We start from the raw sequence: 19,120 nt of genomic DNA, 5'->3' as shown, positions 1-19,120 counted from the left end.
TCAACATCCCAGATACTCGGTCATTTCTGTATTGAGTGAAGTGACTCAATGACAAAGGATTGACCCAGTTTGGTTCCTCTCTGCTATGTTTTGTTTCTCCATCATACCATTAATAACTTCTTTTTGTGTTATGTTACCTTGGTGACATAGATGTGGTCAGGGTGGTGCTTAGCAGGCGTGACCATCAGTGTGATGCGCTCATATAGCTGGATGCCTGTTAAAGAGGTGACCCCCATGTACAAGAAGATGCCAAAGAGCACAGCCAGAGGGATGAGGCGGAGAACATCTGTCATCACTATGGACATACCTGATAGATAGAGATGGCATAAAGGTGTGATATAGTTATTTTTTTAGATTGAATTACTCTTCTAGTTACATTGCGCACATGCATAAGTATTTACAACTGTGGAGAGAATTATTGGTTAAACCAGGGAACATCATGCCATTGATTTGAAACACATTCGCTGTTGAGCTGCGTCGTTTGAAACACAATTTGGACTAATCCAAAAAGTCTTAATCCTACATCAAACAGGATTCCAATCAAACAAAAACTCAACAATCATGACTCATTATGGCTGTATAACCACACTGGATCAAACTGTATTTCACACTTCTTTGGGAACACTGATCCGGAGAACCGATTCATGCGTCATGAGTGTCTAGACATGCTGGACGTACAGTCTGCCACTCTGTACCTATGAGCTCAGGTTTCTTGTGCTTTTCAAGAAACTTATTTGCCTGGAAATTCCAGCACTGTAATGACGCTGCAGAAAAATATAACCCTAACTGCCCCAAAACGAAATAAGAAGAATCGTTCAGGGATTGATCGGTAGGTCAGATTCCGTTTTTCCAGCTCATTTCAGATGCCTGTTGAGTGTTCATGTGATTTATTTAATTTTGAGAAACATTAACTATAAATCAGACTGCAGACATGTGGTAGAATGCATACATTTTGCATTTGTACAGTACACACGACATAAATGTAGTATAATAATGAATCTTGATGTGGTTTTGAATGAGAAAACATGTCATGTGTCTAGATAGAACAACATTTCTCATGGACTTTAAAAGAAACATTCCTTCGAAAAGCCTCCAACACACCCAGCCAAATATTCCCTCTTTTTTCTTACCAACAAGCACAGCCACAAGAAGCCCGGTCAGCCTCTGCTCTTTCACCTCCTGGATCAATGGCTTTTCTCCAGGCGCTGTGGCTTTGCTCATGACAGTGAGGGCGTTGACATGAGTGACGGAGCGCACAGTCGCCGCAGTGAGCCACGGCAGGCCGAAAAGTGGACAGATGGCTCCCAGAATGACAATGAGCAGCAGATCCAAGTGGAAGCCTGAGCCTTTCACCAGGCGACGCTCCTTCTTACTGACAATCAATCTGAGAAATTGAAGGAAGAGAGGGAGATGTTGAAAAGCTGGAAATTCAGTGAAGTATGTTTAAATTTGTAAAATGGAAACTTTACAGAGCGTTACCACATTAGATGACCCCACTCTACTTACGAAGTGATCTGAGTTTCCATGAAAATCAGGATGAACACAAGAAGGGCGGGTACAATAGATGCTGCCATCATCCAGGGGGGAAAAGGCTGTTTGTCACCAAAGGGATTGATGAACCAACCTCTCTTGTCAGGGGATGTTACTGAAAAGCCTGACGGCACGTTGAGTTTCTGGAAGTAGATAAGGCAGGACATGAGCATGTTGAATGAGGAATGATTCTAATGTTGGAGCTGTAAACTGTACACAACTGTTGCTGTGACTGAAGTGATTAACACTCTAGTTACCTGTGTGTATGTGTCAGTAATGGAGTAATCCAACAACACTGAAACTAAGATTGAGATGGGGATGCCAAAGTCACCAATAATTCTTCTAGCCTGTAGGAGAAAAAAACATAAATCCAATTAAGTTGTCATTCAGCCAGCGATGAATCAATCTATGCTACCCAACACCACTCTCCTCTTCAATCAGGTCACAGGTGGATGGATCAATATTTTCCATTTCAATTCCATTTATTTCTGTTTATGTGAATGTGTGAATACAATATTGACATGCCCACTCAAAGTGTTTTTGCTATTTAGTGTCCCTGAATGGTTATTGACAGCCTTAAGAGAAGCAGCATGAACAAAACTAATTTTCAAGATATTCAGCAGAGTACTGTATGTCTTGTGTCTGCATGTCATCAGGGTTTATAGGTGCTACTGCTGGCATAAACATGGTACTACTACTTCTAGGGTGTTTTTGTTTTATTTTGGAGAAATGGTGCAGAATGGTCTATTAGTAAAAATAATATAAACAATAAGTAGACTTACAAAGCCTGTAGATAACTGGTATAGAAAGATATATGGTAGCAAACAGATAGATCATAGTGAACTTTATAATGCCAAATGGGAATTTGCAGTGGGATAAGTTTGAACCATGGAAACATTTCAGTTTATCTGTTTTTATTCCTGGACCATGCAGAAGGCTATACACACCAGAAAAAACCTGACATTTACTGTGAATGTTAGAAACGTGGAAATTCTGTCAAACTTTGGACCTTTGCTAAGCCACATCTTGAGATCATCTAAATATAGACAGCATCCACAGAGGGAGGGAAAATACACAACACTAACATAAAAAGAAAAGTATAAGGAGTATTGGCAATGCACAACAACTGTGTTGATTTTTGAAACTGAAATTGAATTTCAAGGCACCCTGTGTTGATTTTGACCACTCATATAACAATAGAGAAATGTATGTGCGTGTCCCCATTTTACAGCTCAACAATTGGTGGCAGGAGCACAGCCATGCTCCAGATAAGTAAGTGAAGAAGAAGACTGCTGGATTATGTAAGCATGGATGTAAGAAAATAGGTTTCATATAAAAATCAGCTTTGCAAGTGTTGAATGACAAATTAAATGTTATCAAGACAATTATTATGTAATACACCCCCACTCTCTACTGGGAACCTTTAAATGCCAACATGAGAACCTGACTTTTTGAATATATTTTGGAAAGATTACCTTGCCACCTAAAAATCGACTGTTTCGGAACTTCCTGAGGAAGAAGGCAACAAAGAATGTGCCCATCATGAGGACCAGAGACAGAAGAGCAGTGTTGGGCTGGTTGATGGCATCATGAGCCATAGGAGCTGGGGTATTGGAATCGTGGTATGTTGCCATCAGTGGATGTTCCTTAAACACCTGGAAACAAGAAGAGTCTCAATTCATTCTTCGTGGATTGGCTGTAGGGGCTTTCTGCATTTAGGGAAGGTCCACATTCTTGTGCAGCACAGTGTGTTGTGCGATATCTATGAATAGTTACCTTGATGAGCTTAGAGAAAGTCTCATAGATGAAGATTAGGGAGATCATGAAAGCAAAAATCTCCTGAGTGAAGGGCGAGATGTAGCGAACAAGGAAGCTGCCCTCTGCTGCCACAATTGCCAGGACTATGAAGATGAGCCAGAAACCAATCCACACTCGACCAGTGAGGTACTCAAAATTGTGGGCCTGACAAAACTGTATGAAAAGACACACAGACATTATAAAATCTAAATTGTAATCATATGACACTTTCATTTCTCATTATATTTAACTGAGGTGGTAAATATTTTCTGGCAATATTTAGTTTCACATTAACGTTTTTTAGGGATTATGTTATGTCTTCAAATATAAAACTGGGTTTATGTGTAGCAGCTGCTATATGTATATTACATGTATATGATTTATTTGCTTTACTACCTTGTAGAAGGCTTCTTCAAACACCAGTAAGGGTCCTGAGAAGCCTATAATGAGAAGAGGCTGACCAGCAAATAGCGAAAATATAACTCCAAGAGTTGCAGTTGAAATAATAAGCTCGGTCACTCCCATCATGCCCTCAGTTTTCTCTCCTGTATGCAAAAACACATGACAAAAATAAGAGAATAAGTATCAAATTGACAAGAATCCAAATGTCTCCATTTCTTTCACAATTTGAACCTACCAAGCAGGCCACCGAAGGTTATAGTGGGCGACAGTGCCGCAAAATAGATGAAGATGACGGCAGCGACGCACTGCATGTCCACCGAATCTTTCAAGTCGCTGACATAGTGTGGGTAACGGCGGCGGATGTCGTGGATCAGGCCTCCAAAGGGGATCCCAGAACGCGTTAATGGGTCCACCTCCTGGTCTCCTTCCTCCTCCTCTTCTGGACTCACATCTAAGAGGTTTATTACAGACTCCATTACATCGAAGAAACTTCAACTACTTATATTCAAAGTACTAAAAACAAAAATTCAACAATAGGCATTAAAGGCACAATCTGAGATTAAAATATAAAGTCATCACCAAAGTCTAAAATGTAAGATTACGACTCACTATCACCATTTAAATAAAAACAATGACAATATTGTCTAACAAGCATTTTCTGTGCACAGTCTTATATAGCTTATTAAACTGTGCAGCAGAGTTCCATTGTTGTCCTTAAATATTAAAACCACATCAATGAGCCTCATGGTTGCTCTGGGTGACATGTTCCTTCATTGACTCTATTTTGAGTCAAACCCACATTCACTATCTTGACTAGCAAATGAAATGTGTATTAAATACACAGAGAAGCCCAGCAGTCAAGCTGTGTTACATTACTATTGTATTGTTGGGTTCAGTCTTTCCATGAAGTTTGTTCATAATTGCCATCCTTAATCTTTAAGCCACTGCTGACTTTGGTGCCCCCTATTGGCAATGTGGCAGCCAGCAATGCACACCTTTCTAAAAAAAAATCAGACTTTTTAATTTATCATTGCAATATAATAATAATATCAAACTCTTTGTTATTCATGTGAATATACGTATATTGTAAAACATTATTGGATGGACCTTTAAACAGATTGATAACTTTTTAAAAGCAAGCATCTAATCAGTTGTTTTCTGTTCACTGAAAATGTTTTTATCATATATTTGAAAAAAAAGATTAAAACATTTTTTTCCCTAACACATAATCTAAAAAAATTCTAACAATCCAACCAACTCACCCCTTCTTGAACCAGTGTTTTGTTCACTGACAGTATTGTGTAACTTACTGAAAGGTGAAACAGTAATGTTTTTAACAGGGCAAATGCAAGTAATGGGCCATTGCCATCTAGCACTGCTCGACTAACGTCGGTTTGCTGACTCAGAAATGTGGCCTTCAAACCAAGTAACCGGAGATTTGGCTAAGAAAAAAAAAGCTCTTTAGGACTTGACTCAGTACCTTTGTTGTCCATGTGCTCCAACGCGAATACAGACTGGCGCTTTTTAAGATCTCTTTCCTTCCTCTTGCGCATCATCTGCTTCTGGAAGTCAGCCACTGTCTTCAGGAGGTCTTTGCCTTCTATATCTGAGGGTGGTATGACGATGCTGTAGTCCAAGAATTCATTGATACCATTCAGGAGGTCCTGTCTGTCGTCAGCAAAGTAGGCCACCTCGTGGAAGTTCTACAGCAAAATGCAACTGAATGTCAGCACCAGAATGTTGATGAAAGGCCAATCGAGCTAAACAGAAGTATATATATATATACAGTATATAGAAGAAGGGAGAGGTGCTATATTCTGAATGCCAGTGTTATTAGTGATTAGAACGTTCCTTCCAACAATTATTCAACTTCACAGGCCACCAGGCAGAGTCTAGATGATTACCTTGTAAAAAATATCAGTGGCAGAGCACAATTGAGATATATGACACTTTCCAATAATAATTTTCTGAGCTGTCCTCTTTGGAAGAACAAATCTCTTTTAAATCCAGGACTCAGTGAAAACTTGTAATAAAACTAACATGATGTTGGATGTCCATATACAATATGGCTGACAAGAATAAATTCCTTTTTTAAAGTGGACTTACTTTAAAAGGTTTTTGTAGAACATTACATAATTTGTTTGTTTTTTATTATTTGTTTTGTGACTAAAACCTTTGGTAATCTAATATGTGGAATATTCATATCTACCTTGTCAGACATGAGAGTGGAGAAGGACCGTCCGATCTCATGATAGTCCACATTGGACTGACTGGGACCGAGCAGGACGAAAAGAAAGCGAACAGGGACGGGGATCTCCAGCACTGACTCAAGAAGCACTGCCTCATTCAGCCTAACAAAGGCCATGGCTGGCTGCTCCAGGAACTCAACATTGCCTGATAGGAACAGACAAAAAAACACAACATGTCGATTTATTTGTGACTTCTCATATCTTCACATTAGGGATGACTTAAAAAAAAAAAATCTAACTGCCAATAGTGCATTTATTAAGTGTTTATTATCAAACATCTTAACAGAAATGAATCTACTGCTGTTTGAATTCTTCGGTTGTGTTAATCGGCTGTTAAGGCAAGTATCAAGACATCCTAAGGCTTTATGGTAAAAGTTTCAAGGTCCACAGGGAGCACAGCAAAGCAGCTGCAGAAGTGTTGACTTTACATTAACAACACCGTAACACTACATAATATAGCAAAGCCAAAAGCTGATCAGAATACACAGTAGTAGGTACCATTGTTGGTCAGTATAAAATGACTGTGATCTCATATTGATGTAATTCAATTATTTGATTTCTATGATTGAGGCCAAGCCAAGTGGATAACTTACAACAAGCAGATCGCTATCTTCTTTAGTACTTTATAAAAACTTAAAAGAAAAGAAAATAACTTATCTAAGTAATCTACTTTGTCAAAAATCCCATAGCTTACCAACTAAAACAATGACAGCTTCAGCATCTTTGGGAATCTTGGCGAGCAGTTTCATAGATCTGGCTGCAGCTGGATGGCTCTCAGGAGGCAAAGGGTGGAGAGATTTCTTGGAGGAAGAACAGTACACAGATTATCCACATTATTGTCCCGAATAACATGATGTGACACCATAATGTTGCATGGGGCCAATAATACAGAGCTATTGTGAGAATGGCAATGTATGTACTGTATGAACTATGAACTATAATGCTCTATGCAATTCATTTTAAATCGCACAGATGACTGGTTCTTTATGTTTGTACCGATTTTTTTTAATAGGCTGTTTTAAATTTGCCAACATTTTACGCTATGGGGAACATTAAGTTTTCACAGTTAATGCATCAAGAAGTTTTAACTAAAAGCACCTGTAAGTTGACTAAGAACATAATTTAACACATGTGGTACAGCGAGACTTGGTTTCTCCAACTTCAAGAACTACCTACATGACTTCTGACCTCATGGAGGAGCGTTTCAAAGAACAATGCAATAGCCACAAGCCTCACATCAGGAATTTAGTGTAATCATGATTAAATCTATGCTTACTGGTGATTCTTAGAACTTAATGCAAACCATAAACTAGAACAAGACAGCTCAACATTTCTTTTATCTCTGTCCATTTAGATAGCTGAGTTCAATTATCCTGGTGGATTTATGTCACAAGTGTTTAATCACTTCATCTGGCTTTGGTGAATTGTGCTGTCTGTCTGCACTGTTTCAACTATATAACAGTCTAGCATCACCCAGATCTCGTATCTCTTAGATCTCCACCTCTCAAAACTGACATAAAAAGTAAAGGGAATGTGTAAAAGAGAACTAGAAAGAGAAGAAAAATACAAGAAACTTACAAACAGGCTGACAAACACATCTTGTTTAGGGTCATAAACTGGCGGCCCTTTGTTATCATTGTGTTCATCTGGCTCTTCAGCTACCAGTGGCAGACTGGTGTCCTGGACGTGGTTGTGATTGAAGCTGCCATGCAGACTGCTAGATGAGTGGTGGCGATGAAAACGAGGTTTCAGATCACTTGGATGGCTGTGAAAGATAAGATAAACAAAACAAAAAATCAGTCTGATAAGTATCCATAGCCACGCTAGCTGCTTTGTGAGGATGTATGAGCTGGGGAAGTCATTACATTATGTTTACAGATTATAAACCAAAGAATTAGACAAATTGAAATTTAAACTGATGACAAAGCTACAGAAAATGTCAAGGATTCACTTTATGAATTTCTGTACCAGCTTTAATTGAATATTTTGAACTGTTTGTGACACTGGATGAAAAGTCAAGGGTTTATCAACTTCATTAGGATTCATCCTCTATGAATCCAAGTACCAAACTTCTAAGCAATCTCTCTAATAGTTACAGAGACATTTCAGTCTGGACCAAAGTGTTGGACCAACTGCCACTGCCAACCATCGAGCACTGGCAGTACCGGCAGGGTGGTCCTGTTATGTTCTAATAAATTCTACAATTCCAACATTCGGTCTCGCTTTGTCTGTACGGTATTTATGAAATAAATCAAAAAAACAGCTTTGCAGACCACACTTTAGCTTCAACCATTTAAGGAAAAACACAAACCATCCCAGCAGCATGGTGGAAAGTTTAATTCGGGTAGCTTCATGCAACATCACAACATTGTAGTTTGATTTTAGCTAATGTTGGAAATGGGTAAAATTAATCTGTAATGTGAATTGTTTTTCGTGGAATTGACTCAGTTGACCCAGTTCCCTTCAGCTGTTTACTATTTTGGTTTAGTCTCTCAGGCTAATGTTCCCAGCAAAAAGCTCTAAAAACCCACTCTACACTACTTGCCAAGCATCAACCAGCAACACAAAGCATTAGAGACAAATTGGTGAACACAGTGGAGCATTTAGCAGCAAAAGATCCATATATTGCTTCACAAGTTGTTGGAAACCAAAACAGAACTAAGAGACTTAAATAAATCAATGTAGCTTTAATTAAAGGTAATTAAAATCACATCTCATGCAAATGGAGTTTGCTCTGCTGTCATGGAGTTGGTTCATGTTCTCGTAAACGCTGAATTAATTTTCTCTAACTTCCTCAACAAGAACATATATCTGACCTGTTATCTCATATCCAGCCTGAGCATGATGGAAAGTATGATTATAGAATGATAATAGTGCAGTTTTCACTTCTAAAAAAATAAACAATTAAAATACTTCAATAAAGTGGGATGCCAGATGATTTAAAATTCTAGAAATGCAACACATAGCTGTGATAATTGCTTACCTAAGCCACCTTTCATTTGGCATGTTGGAGAGCTTTTCTTCATGCTGTGGCAATGCAGCTCATAAATTCAGAATATTTGTCAGCAAAATCACTCCAATTCTAAACCACTTTCCAGGTCGAGCTAATTAAAAAGCTGTAACGAGGAAATCTGGGTTGACACATTAACTTTTAAAAATGTGATGTACTAATGTGATAAGTACATCAACAAAACAGCCAGAGACTAAGCTGCGTAGCCTTATTATCAGTACTTTTGTGCACAGATGAGTTTAAGCACATTTCACTCCCTCTTAAAGTGAAGTATTTAGTATCTGACACCAGCCAAGTTTTTTAAAACAGCTTCATTACATCACTGCTTAGTACAATGGTGACATCACCTCACTCATTAGGCCCACATGGTCCAATAAGACGGCACACAAATTGGACACAACAGCACCCTGAGACAAAAGAAGGAGGTGTGACACTGAAGTGAATTGTACTCAAGATGTTTCCTGTGGATCTTTTAAGTGGTCTGAGAAAGCAATGAGCTAAATTCTAGCAGCATCTGAATGTGTTTCTTTTCACATCATAAATCTGATATCTCAGACTCGTGATGACTCTAATGACAGTGTTTTTGTCCCTGTGGAAGCAGCCAGTGACTTGCTGGGAATTTATGTGGAAAGGGTGTGAAAGACAGAGTGACCGCATAATAAGCTCAGCTGGCCGGCTTACTTTGTGTTTGTGCATACAAAATCCGTCCTGTCCGCATTACTTTTTTGTGAAACGCAGCAAATTTAGTCAACATAATGTAGTGATATCCAATTATTTGCTATGATTTACTGGCCTAACCCAAACGTTTGACAACATCAGCCATGAAACTATTACTGATCAAACCTAGGCTGTACCATAATGACTTGATAGAGGGGGGAGCTGGACACAGAAGGCTGGGTCGGTGGCTTAGGAGAGTACACAGAGACACAAGGAACAAGTGTGCAGATATGCAAAATTGGACATTGACTCCAAATTTATAAAAATCTGTAAGGAAGTTCCTCAAGGGTCTGTTTTAGGGCCACTGGTGTTGTCTCTATACACAATATTTGTTGCTCTATAAATAATCTAAATAACTAATTGTACATAGTTGTATGCAGGTAATGCAATTTGTAAACAGAAGATTCTTCTGAGTCATTGAAGATATCTAATGTACAAGCTGATTTTCCAGGCCTTACAATGTCTATGGTTCTAAATGCAAACAGCAAAAACAAAAACGTAGATGTGCACTTCCCAACATATATGGTCTATGGTGGATACTAAATGCTTTCAAATGACATGTTCAGAGATTTACAAAAAACTCAAACAAAAGGTAGACTACATTTGCAGACACAAAACAATATGTATCTTGTTCAGAAGACTCAAGACTTCATAATACTCAAATTAAAAACAGAGCTTGGTTAAAAAAAGAAGGTGTTAAATACTTTGCTTCACTCAGATGGAATAAACTGCAGCAGGACTTGGATCACCTAATTTCCTTAGCACAGTTTATGATATTGCCCCATTGACTATTCCTGTAATGGTTAGATCTGAGTCATGTGTAGATCTTTAAGGTTAACTAGGCCTTTACAATTTCAATTTCAACATTTTTATGTTTCAATGTTTGACAGGGCGCACATATAAAGGAGAGTGAACTGCTCTCATTGGACCAGCCTTTAAAAGTAAAGGTTAAATAAATGCATGCAACTCTTAGGGACAGCTGTGGCTCAGTAGGGTTGGTCCAATCCCCTCCTCCTGCCTGTATGTCAAAGTATCCTTGGGAAACATACTAAACATGAAATGTCTCCCAATGGTCAGGCCAGCAACCGTATGGTATCTTGCTGCCATCAGTGTGTGTGTGTGTGTGTGTGTGTGTGTGTGTGTGTGTGTGTGTGTGAAGCCATGACAAAAGTACTATATAAATGCAGCCATTTACCATTTGCCATTTATGGCAGCATACTTACATCTATAGCTGTGAGCATGATGGCATTTATTGTATTTTTGCATGGCTTATCCTTCCTCTGGTAATTCAATTTGACAGCCAACATGCAGTAATCATGTTTTGTTCATTATGTAACACCGAAAAATCTATAATGCACTATGCACTATGCCATTGGCTCTATGTGTTAGGTCAGTTTAGATGACATGTCAATGCAAGTGTTAATCAATAAGTGAGGGACATGTTAGGGGGCTAGAGATTGTATCAGGGTATCATCACATAAAATGATGTAACTATCCTTTGGTACTTTATGAGCACACCCAGCTTGGAGAAAGGGGCTCAGCATTAACTGAAGTTTTCTAGTGAGAATACCTTTTTAAATAGAGATAGTGACACCTAAAAGCAAGTTGTGGTGTCCGGTGATAAGCATCCGCTATTTAAACCTACTCACATACGCTTCCACTTCACACCCAATAATTTCCAACATCATCGACCTGGATAGAGACAGTCCATATCTGACAGACAAAGAATCACATTCTCGTCAGTTAACAGTGAGTCAAAAATACTGTATCCACATTAAAGGGAGATGTGCTTAAAGGATAAGGCTGGTAATATTGTATATTAGTGTTATTGTTGATAAATCCCATGGAAAAACTAAACAAACTCTTACTCAATCTTTCAACACTTTCCAGCTTCCATCAAATGTCTGGCACTCAGCTGCAAGCCTATTGGTTTCTACTGAACATGAAGGAACCCTTCCTGTTAGCCTGCTTAGATATACATAAACCACAAAGCACCACATTTCAGAGGGCAAAATAATATGTGACCCCATTAGAAACAGTGAACATCTGGCTTGAAGTTGGCCAAACAGTTCAAACAGTCATCTTTTTATGTGAAATGCCAGTTTTAAGCCTGTTTTTATATGAAACCCAACATTTAAGAAGCATACTGTCCTTTTTGTTCTCAGTGTGTTGCACTGAGCATTAGATTGAAACATCCACTCTTTTGTGTGTGAAATAGATGAAAGCCTGGCACGTGGTAGGATTGCGAAGGCAGAGGTCTTAAGAAGACATAAATCAAAGGACCACAATGGCTCACACAATGCAGCATCATTTTTTTATCTAATGGGTGAGGTTTTAAAACCCAGTGCAGCTACAGTGCAGTCTTGACATTTGCAGCTTAGTCAACCACGGGGAAGTACACCCAGTGATGAGCCAAGTGTTGTTAAATGTCACATTCTGGAAATTCCCTGCTCAGTTCCCTCGAGTTAGCCTTTTTGTAACAACTTTCAGTGCAATAGAAAGATTAATAAGGATGAAGAGGAGAGGGTTTTGGATTCTATTTTTCATGCTTATTATAATAAACATATTATACCTACAATTAATAATTCAAATATAGCTGCATGCCCACCAACAAACACTGATATATCTGTTTATACATGGATAAAGAAACAACTCCATTTAAAATAAGACTGTTGTTCATCAGGTCTCATGAAGTACTGTAGCAATAGTAAAGTTAGTCATCAACTTTGGGATTCATTGGGACTGGCATGTTTGAGCTCTGCTGCCTGGGTAACTAACACCACGGGCAAAGCAGACAGGTAGGAGTTTTTCTTCAAGCTTACAGATCAAATACATAAAAAGAATCACATTCTCGTCAGTTAACAGTGAGTCAAAAATACTGTATCCACATTAAAGGGACAGGTGCTTAAAGGATAAGGCTGGTAATATTGTATATTAGTGTTATTGTTGATAAATCCCATGGAAATACTAAACAAACTCTTACTCAATCTTTCAACACTTTCCAGCTTCCATCAAATGTCTGGCACTCAGCTGCAAGCTCATTGGTTTCTACTGAACATGAACATTTTTTAAAAAGAATCCTGATTGTGTGGTTTAATTGTTTTTTAATGCCTCAAACAGCTGGGCTCTCTTCAGTTTTTAGTAAACATTCAAAAAGGGCATTTATAACAGACTATTTTTAGCTGGATTTGGAGTATTTCCAACAGCATGGAAGTAAGTGGGATACCCAAAGCAATCTACAGTATGCATGTTCATGTTAATGAAGGCCCATGTATTCAGTGTGATGGTGTGACTTATTGATGTGTTTTAACTAGTTTTCAGACAACAATGGAGGTCTATGGCAGGGATAAATGAGATAAACAAGACTACGGCTGCACTGATAGTACTTCATGATCAATTCATTTTTGGTTTTGGTGTTTTCACCAGGATTAGCTGACAATAGGAAAAATATAACAAGCGCAGAGTTATATTTTTACAAACCAGTAGCAAGACTTTCCATGATAATATATTTTATCAGAAACGTAGTAAATCTTTCCAGTGTAACTAATTCTCCACTCTGCCTATAAAACAGGGTTTCTAATAAATACTGTAGCAGAGAGCTTGTTGCCAGTATTAGTGTATGTTGTACACAAGGGTCAAAATGTGTCAATATGCTGTTTTTTAATAATATTGACATAAATACACATTTGGTTGTTTTAGTAGGGAGTCAGAGTTGGTCAGTGTTGATCAGATGATACAGATGTTCTGTTTGAGGGTATAACATCAAATAAGATGTATTTGAAGTGTTTGCCTGGTTGCTGACCTGTGTTTTAGAAGCAGAGCCCGGAGTACACAGGGTCTGTCCTCAGCTCTTATCTGATCAGAGATGATCATCGTCTCCACCACTAGATGGGCAATGCCAGGCAGAGAGTTCTGCTCAAGGTCCAGAAGGATGGCACCTGAGAAATTAAGGTACAGAAAGACAAGGAGTGAAATGAAAGTTATGACTGGGCTATGTGAAAAGTATCCACATTCTGTGCTTGGCTGAATGTTAATCATGATAATTTTTTTCAAGCCAACATATTACTGGGAAATCATTGGAATATTGCCCAACCAGATTTGACCAACAAAGATGAAAAGTTTAGTTTCCTTTTAAATGTCATGTTTATCCTTGTGGTTTTTAATTCAGATGCAGATTGCTGTACACATGCAGGAGCCTTTTACCTTGTGTGATGGTGCGGCGAAGTTCCAGCAAGCTGCGGAAAGACAGTGATGCCACATGAGGTTTACCCCAGCGATCTGTTTCCTCCTCCACATCCTCCTCAAACTTGATCCAGCGAGCCCGCTCCTTCCAACGCATTTCATGGTCTTTCTCCACAATCAGCTCATTCAGCTCCACAAACAACTGTTGATGAAGTTAAGCAGATATGTAAGCTCAAAAACCCCAGATACATGGATTTACAAGATTGATGTGGAAGAAGTTTAACAACTAAGTATTGGTAACACATGGTGACTCAATGGGTATAAATCAGCATCTAGCAAAAAAAAAAAGTTGTTAATACTACATGATCAAGTTTCTGGAACATTTTGAAGGACCATATAATAATAATAAAGGGATCTCAGGACAACACATTATACCAGTTATGTTTTTGAGACATGATGTGAAACATAAAGCTAATGTTTGTAGTGTAGTCTGGTTTGGTCTGGTGAGTAGCCAATTCAGTAAAGAGGAATGTAATGAAGACTAGAGGTTTGAATTTTGAGAGATATGTTCTCACATTTAAAGCTAAACTATCAATCATGTTACATTCATAATGGATCAATTGTGCATAATGTCATGTGAAAGATGTCGCTTGGAGTGATAAATCCACAAAAAGTTATCTTCCAGCCCTGTGGGTACTATCAGCACTATGGAGTGCTTTAGTGTTGTTCAGCTCACAATTTTTGTTTAAATATTTGGTATACTACTGTGATACCTGCCCACAGAAAATGGCAAATAGACAAAGTAAGGAATTACCTGATGAACGTACAATAAAGTTCCTCTGTGTGTGCTTGATGTGTAAATGGAAACTATTCAGTGTAATGGATGTGGGAACAAAGTACTGTTGGTAGTTTTACTGCATACCTCATGAGTCTTCTTATCTGCTGCTCTCTTCTTCTTCTTCAGGCTGGATAGTGGTGTAGAACTGTTGCTGGCACGGGCCATCTGACATCGGGATGACTTCTTCACCAGGTGGCGTCTCACCCCGGGGTTGTCCTCAAATCTGTGACCTGAAGAGCCACACGTATTTTAAGTTAAAAATCAACAGGTCAACATTTCCAGGTCATGATGTCTAGATATTAGTAGGCCAATTTGATGAGTAATTTAGACACCAACATAACAAGGTGCATTTTGAAAGCAATAACAGTTTTTTAGGACTGTGAACAAGTAAAACATCCTCTCTGAGTCACAAAATGTGCTGCATTATGGCGAGTTTTGAAATCAAATGTATATTTCTGTTTACGTTTCCAGCTGACAGAAGCATATCCAGTAATAGTGGATTTGCCCACAGACTTTGGCAGAAGTGAGTATAATATTCATAATGTGTAATCACCTGAAAATAAGGATGAGCCCTTTAAGGAGCTGCTCCTCTTTCATGGAGCCTGCTATGTTTCCCTGTCATGTTTCTACGGTGGCCCAGATCTGACAAACCAAACACTGACTCTAGAGAAGGCTGGGGGTGTTTTTTTTTGCATGTTTCACAGCCACTGTAGTTTGTCTACATGCTTGGATGGGTTAGGGGAGAGGGTATTCAGTTGGTTGGTTGGTATTTAATCTGCAACCTCACCACTAGATGCCACTAGATCCTATTAACTGCACCTTTAATTTGGATAAAGGAACTAGTAAAAGCAAAGTAAAAAGTGTAACACCTGTGTAGAAATCATTAGTTGATGCAGCAAGGTGCTAACACAGAGTATTCTGGCAGAAAAACAACAACAAACAAACAACTGAAATAAATGGCAGCATTGTTTAGATCTAAGATAAAAATGATGGGTAGGCATTTAAGTTATACATGGATAAACTGGGCATGGTATGGTTAAGGTAAATATCTGTGGGCAGTTTAGAAACTGACATGTTTGGAAATGTTGACCAGTCAGACTGGCAAATAGCTGAGTAACAATTCTTCCTTATAATACATTGTCTTTTTGTCAATCTTCCACATGAGTAGTCTGAGGTCACGAAGGTGGAGGTGAGAGAGTGTGTGTGGGCACAAATGTGTGCATGTGTGCATACACTGCAGCTTATTCTGTTGCCTTCCTCAGGGAAACAGAGAAGTGGAAAGCAGAGAACATTTTAGGTAGTGTTTCATTTTTTAGATTCTCCCAAAGGAAAAGCTCTTAGAGTTGTACTTGTATGAACTGCTCCATTTGATTTGGACAAGATGGTTTTTCTCACTATTGAGCACAGCAAGGACAGGGCAAACTCTTGGTGAAAGGATAAGCGTTATGTAGGATTTTATTCCTCCTACTACTCTTCTTGTGATAGTGTGACTTTTTTAAGAAGCTTGTCTACACAGAAATCAAATTTTATCAGTCATCATTTTCACGGATATCTGATGAAATACTTTAATGTTGATGAGAAGGCACAACACAAAGCATTCGTGTTTGAAATACCAAAATACTTTACTTGAACCAAGTCTGTTGTGGTTCAGCGAGGAGTCCCCATAGAGCTCTGTACTTCTGTATTTCAGTTAATGGTAACCTTAATGTCTTGTCTGACTTAATACGATGAAACCTAACCTAAGTATGATGACTTTTATTGTTATAAACAAACAAAACTTCAAAAAACTTGAATATCTAAAGAGGTTTCTGAGGCAATAACTTTTTTTTAACTAATATCAGCATCTATAGTTAGCCAAAAGTAATTGTCATGCATAAACTGGGCAGTTGTCAGTTCTCCTTGGCTAACATGCCTGTACACTTACTGCAAAAGCCACATCTAAGTATTCTCAGATCATATCATGGATATAAGGAATACAGATCAATATATAATTAAATGTGGCACATTGAGATGGAAGACAAACCTCTTAGGGTCTTCTCTGTAATGAGAGTCGTTACTGGTCTTGATTGTTAATTTGGGTCAATGATAAGACACACATGCTCTTCAAAGGAAACATGTCAGCTCTAGGGCATCCACTTCTTATCTCATTTTGATAATACTGATGAATGTGCACTTTTGAAATGCCAAGAATGATTCACATAATTCCCTCAGTATCAAATATCCTAAGGCAACTTGCTTTCCTGTTACCATAGTGTCAACATGTCTGATTTTCAGTTTCTTTCTGCTCTTTGCTGGAGTGAAATGCAGTTGTACAAACCTGATTTGCAACATTTGTAACCAATAAATCTCAAATCTAGCTTCATTTTAGTCCAAAACAAAAGGGACTAAAGCATTTTTTAAACTATAGTGACATTTTCTTTGACCTATTCTGTTACTGAAATCCACACGAGCCTAAGCCCACAAATCATAATTTATGTCATTCTGTGAAATGTCTTACTGTGATAATAGGACTGGGCTTGTGTACAAAATGAGGTGGAATCTGGCTTTATTAGGAAGAAAAGACTGAGATACCCAATTTCGACATTATATGGAGCCTTAATGTTTGAGGCATAGACAAATTGAAAATCTTAATATAACCTATTATGCTAAATATATGCCTGCGTACGCAATATAGAAAAAGTAGTCACAATCTTTCTAAATATTAGTACTGAGGCAACATAATGTAATTATTAGTGGAAAATAAAGGACATTTTGTCAGTCCCATGTGCATCCGCCATTGAAAAGTCATTATGATTCAAAGCTTACTTACTGAATATTTCCACTGTTGGTTCTGTCATTATTCTATTATTGGTGTGACAAAGTCATGCGAAGATATAGCTAACAGACACCAAAAGCAGGCTTTACAGTTTCTAAAAATAACGTAAATGGAACTTACACAGATAAACACAGTCTTGTGGCTCTGTGTGGCAAAGTGCTACTTTGTGCTATATGCTAATATCAGCATGCTAACATGCTTAAAATGACAAAATTGATATGCTGATGTTAAGTGTGATATTCATATCTTAGTTTAGCTTGTAAGGATGCTTTACTTTGCACTATACAAAGCAACACTGAGGTTGATGGGAATGTCTGGCACTGCATGTCAGACAGGCATTACCTCAAGAAAAAATTTGACGTTTTGGAGCTGTGAGATCATGCCATTTGCTGCCCAAGTGCAAAAAAATATTTCAACTCATTCATTACAAAATGAATTTACAACATCTAGTAGATGTGGTACTGTTTGATACTGCATGCTGACCACCCTAATCTATCCTCTATGTACAGGAACCTAGCTTTATCACAGAACTACTGTGCCATGTTTAAAATCCAAATAGGGACAAAAATAGCAGAAACACACACACAGTTTGTCAATGAAATGTCTTTCCGCTCTAGCTGTGGCTGAGCCCAAAGCCAAATGGGTGCCACTGGATCAATACGAAAGCAGGAAATAACAGCAGTGGAGCACCGTGTCAATTCACTCAATACTGTCGACAACTTAGTTCTCTGTGTGGCCATGACTGTACCATATATTGCCATTAATCAAGCTAGCACCGAGCTACATAATCAATGGAAACAAGTAAACTCCCATCCATCAGTTCTCCATGTAAAAACAGAATAAAATGCTCTTCCATGTGAATATGCCTTTGTGTTGTTACGATTGAATCCGGACCTAAGATGCTTTGACGTAACTTTCACTACTCTCAAATGTGAATGATTTAAAACTCTTCAGTGAATGGACAGAAATGAACTTCTACCCAGTATGAGTACAGGTGAATCTCCATAGAAACACAACTACAAACTACTTACGAACAGGCTCGATTGGAGCCTCCAGTTGGGTGTGGATTGACTCGAGCAAGTCATAATCATCAAAGTCCAAGACAAACTCTTCAAAGTCCTCCAAGCCCTCCGCATTGGACACTGAGTGGTGATGCTCATGTTGGGGTTGTCTTGGGTTGCCAAAGCCTTTTTGGAAACTGCACCGACGATCTGGTCCAGGGTGGTCAATGCAATGCTTTTTATCAGAGGTCCCATGCCCCTGGTTCTCCTGTTCCTCTATATCTGTCATCTCCACAGTCGGTACCTCCTCCTATCCTCCTCTCTCCAAGCAAACTCACTGCTCATCCAGGGCTCCCGACTCTTGAACGCTGTGCTTGCCCTGGGTCACTGTTCAGAAGAGCCAGGGTCTTCACAGAGACCACCAGTCTACCTCTTTTCTGTTGGTGGTGAAAAAGGACCTATGCCCAAACTAAACCTGCTTGGTTTTTGGAAACCAGTTCCAAAGTGGCACCTGAAATCCAATGTCTTTGACAGACATGTGCATGAGGCAACCAAGAATAGAAATAATTTGTGGTCAGA

The 19,120-nt window shown here is 38.7% G+C and overlaps 1 protein-coding gene across 1 annotated transcript in view; it reads right to left on the bottom strand.

Annotated features, from left to right (window-relative positions):
* slc4a3 (solute carrier family 4 member 3) overlaps nt 1–19,120 on the bottom strand; it is a 41,836-nt gene that overhangs the window by 3,518 nt on the left and 19,198 nt on the right. The window contains exons 6-20 of the mRNA XM_062431330.1: nt 14,810–14,955; nt 13,909–14,089; nt 13,508–13,643; nt 7,575–7,743; nt 6,673–6,778; nt 5,939–6,123; nt 5,210–5,432; nt 3,965–4,180; nt 3,724–3,872; nt 3,307–3,501; nt 3,006–3,185; nt 1,788–1,877; nt 1,507–1,673; nt 1,131–1,384; nt 138–307 (exon numbers count right to left, since the gene is read on the bottom strand). Of these exons, the coding sequence (XP_062287314.1) occupies nt 138–307; nt 1,131–1,384; nt 1,507–1,673; nt 1,788–1,877; nt 3,006–3,185; nt 3,307–3,501; nt 3,724–3,872; nt 3,965–4,180; nt 5,210–5,432; nt 5,939–6,123; nt 6,673–6,778; nt 7,575–7,743; nt 13,508–13,643; nt 13,909–14,089; nt 14,810–14,955 (2,567 nt within the window). The remainder of the gene's footprint in view (nt 1–137; nt 308–1,130; nt 1,385–1,506; nt 1,674–1,787; nt 1,878–3,005; nt 3,186–3,306; nt 3,502–3,723; nt 3,873–3,964; nt 4,181–5,209; nt 5,433–5,938; nt 6,124–6,672; nt 6,779–7,574; nt 7,744–13,507; nt 13,644–13,908; nt 14,090–14,809; nt 14,956–19,120) is intronic.

This window comes from Scomber scombrus, chromosome 13 (genome assembly GCF_963691925.1).
Source record: "Scomber scombrus chromosome 13, fScoSco1.1, whole genome shotgun sequence".
Lineage (NCBI taxonomy): Eukaryota > Metazoa > Chordata > Actinopteri > Scombriformes > Scombridae > Scomber > Scomber scombrus.
Note: the sequence above shows the minus strand (reverse complement) of the source record. Positions and strands in the feature narration are given on the sequence as shown.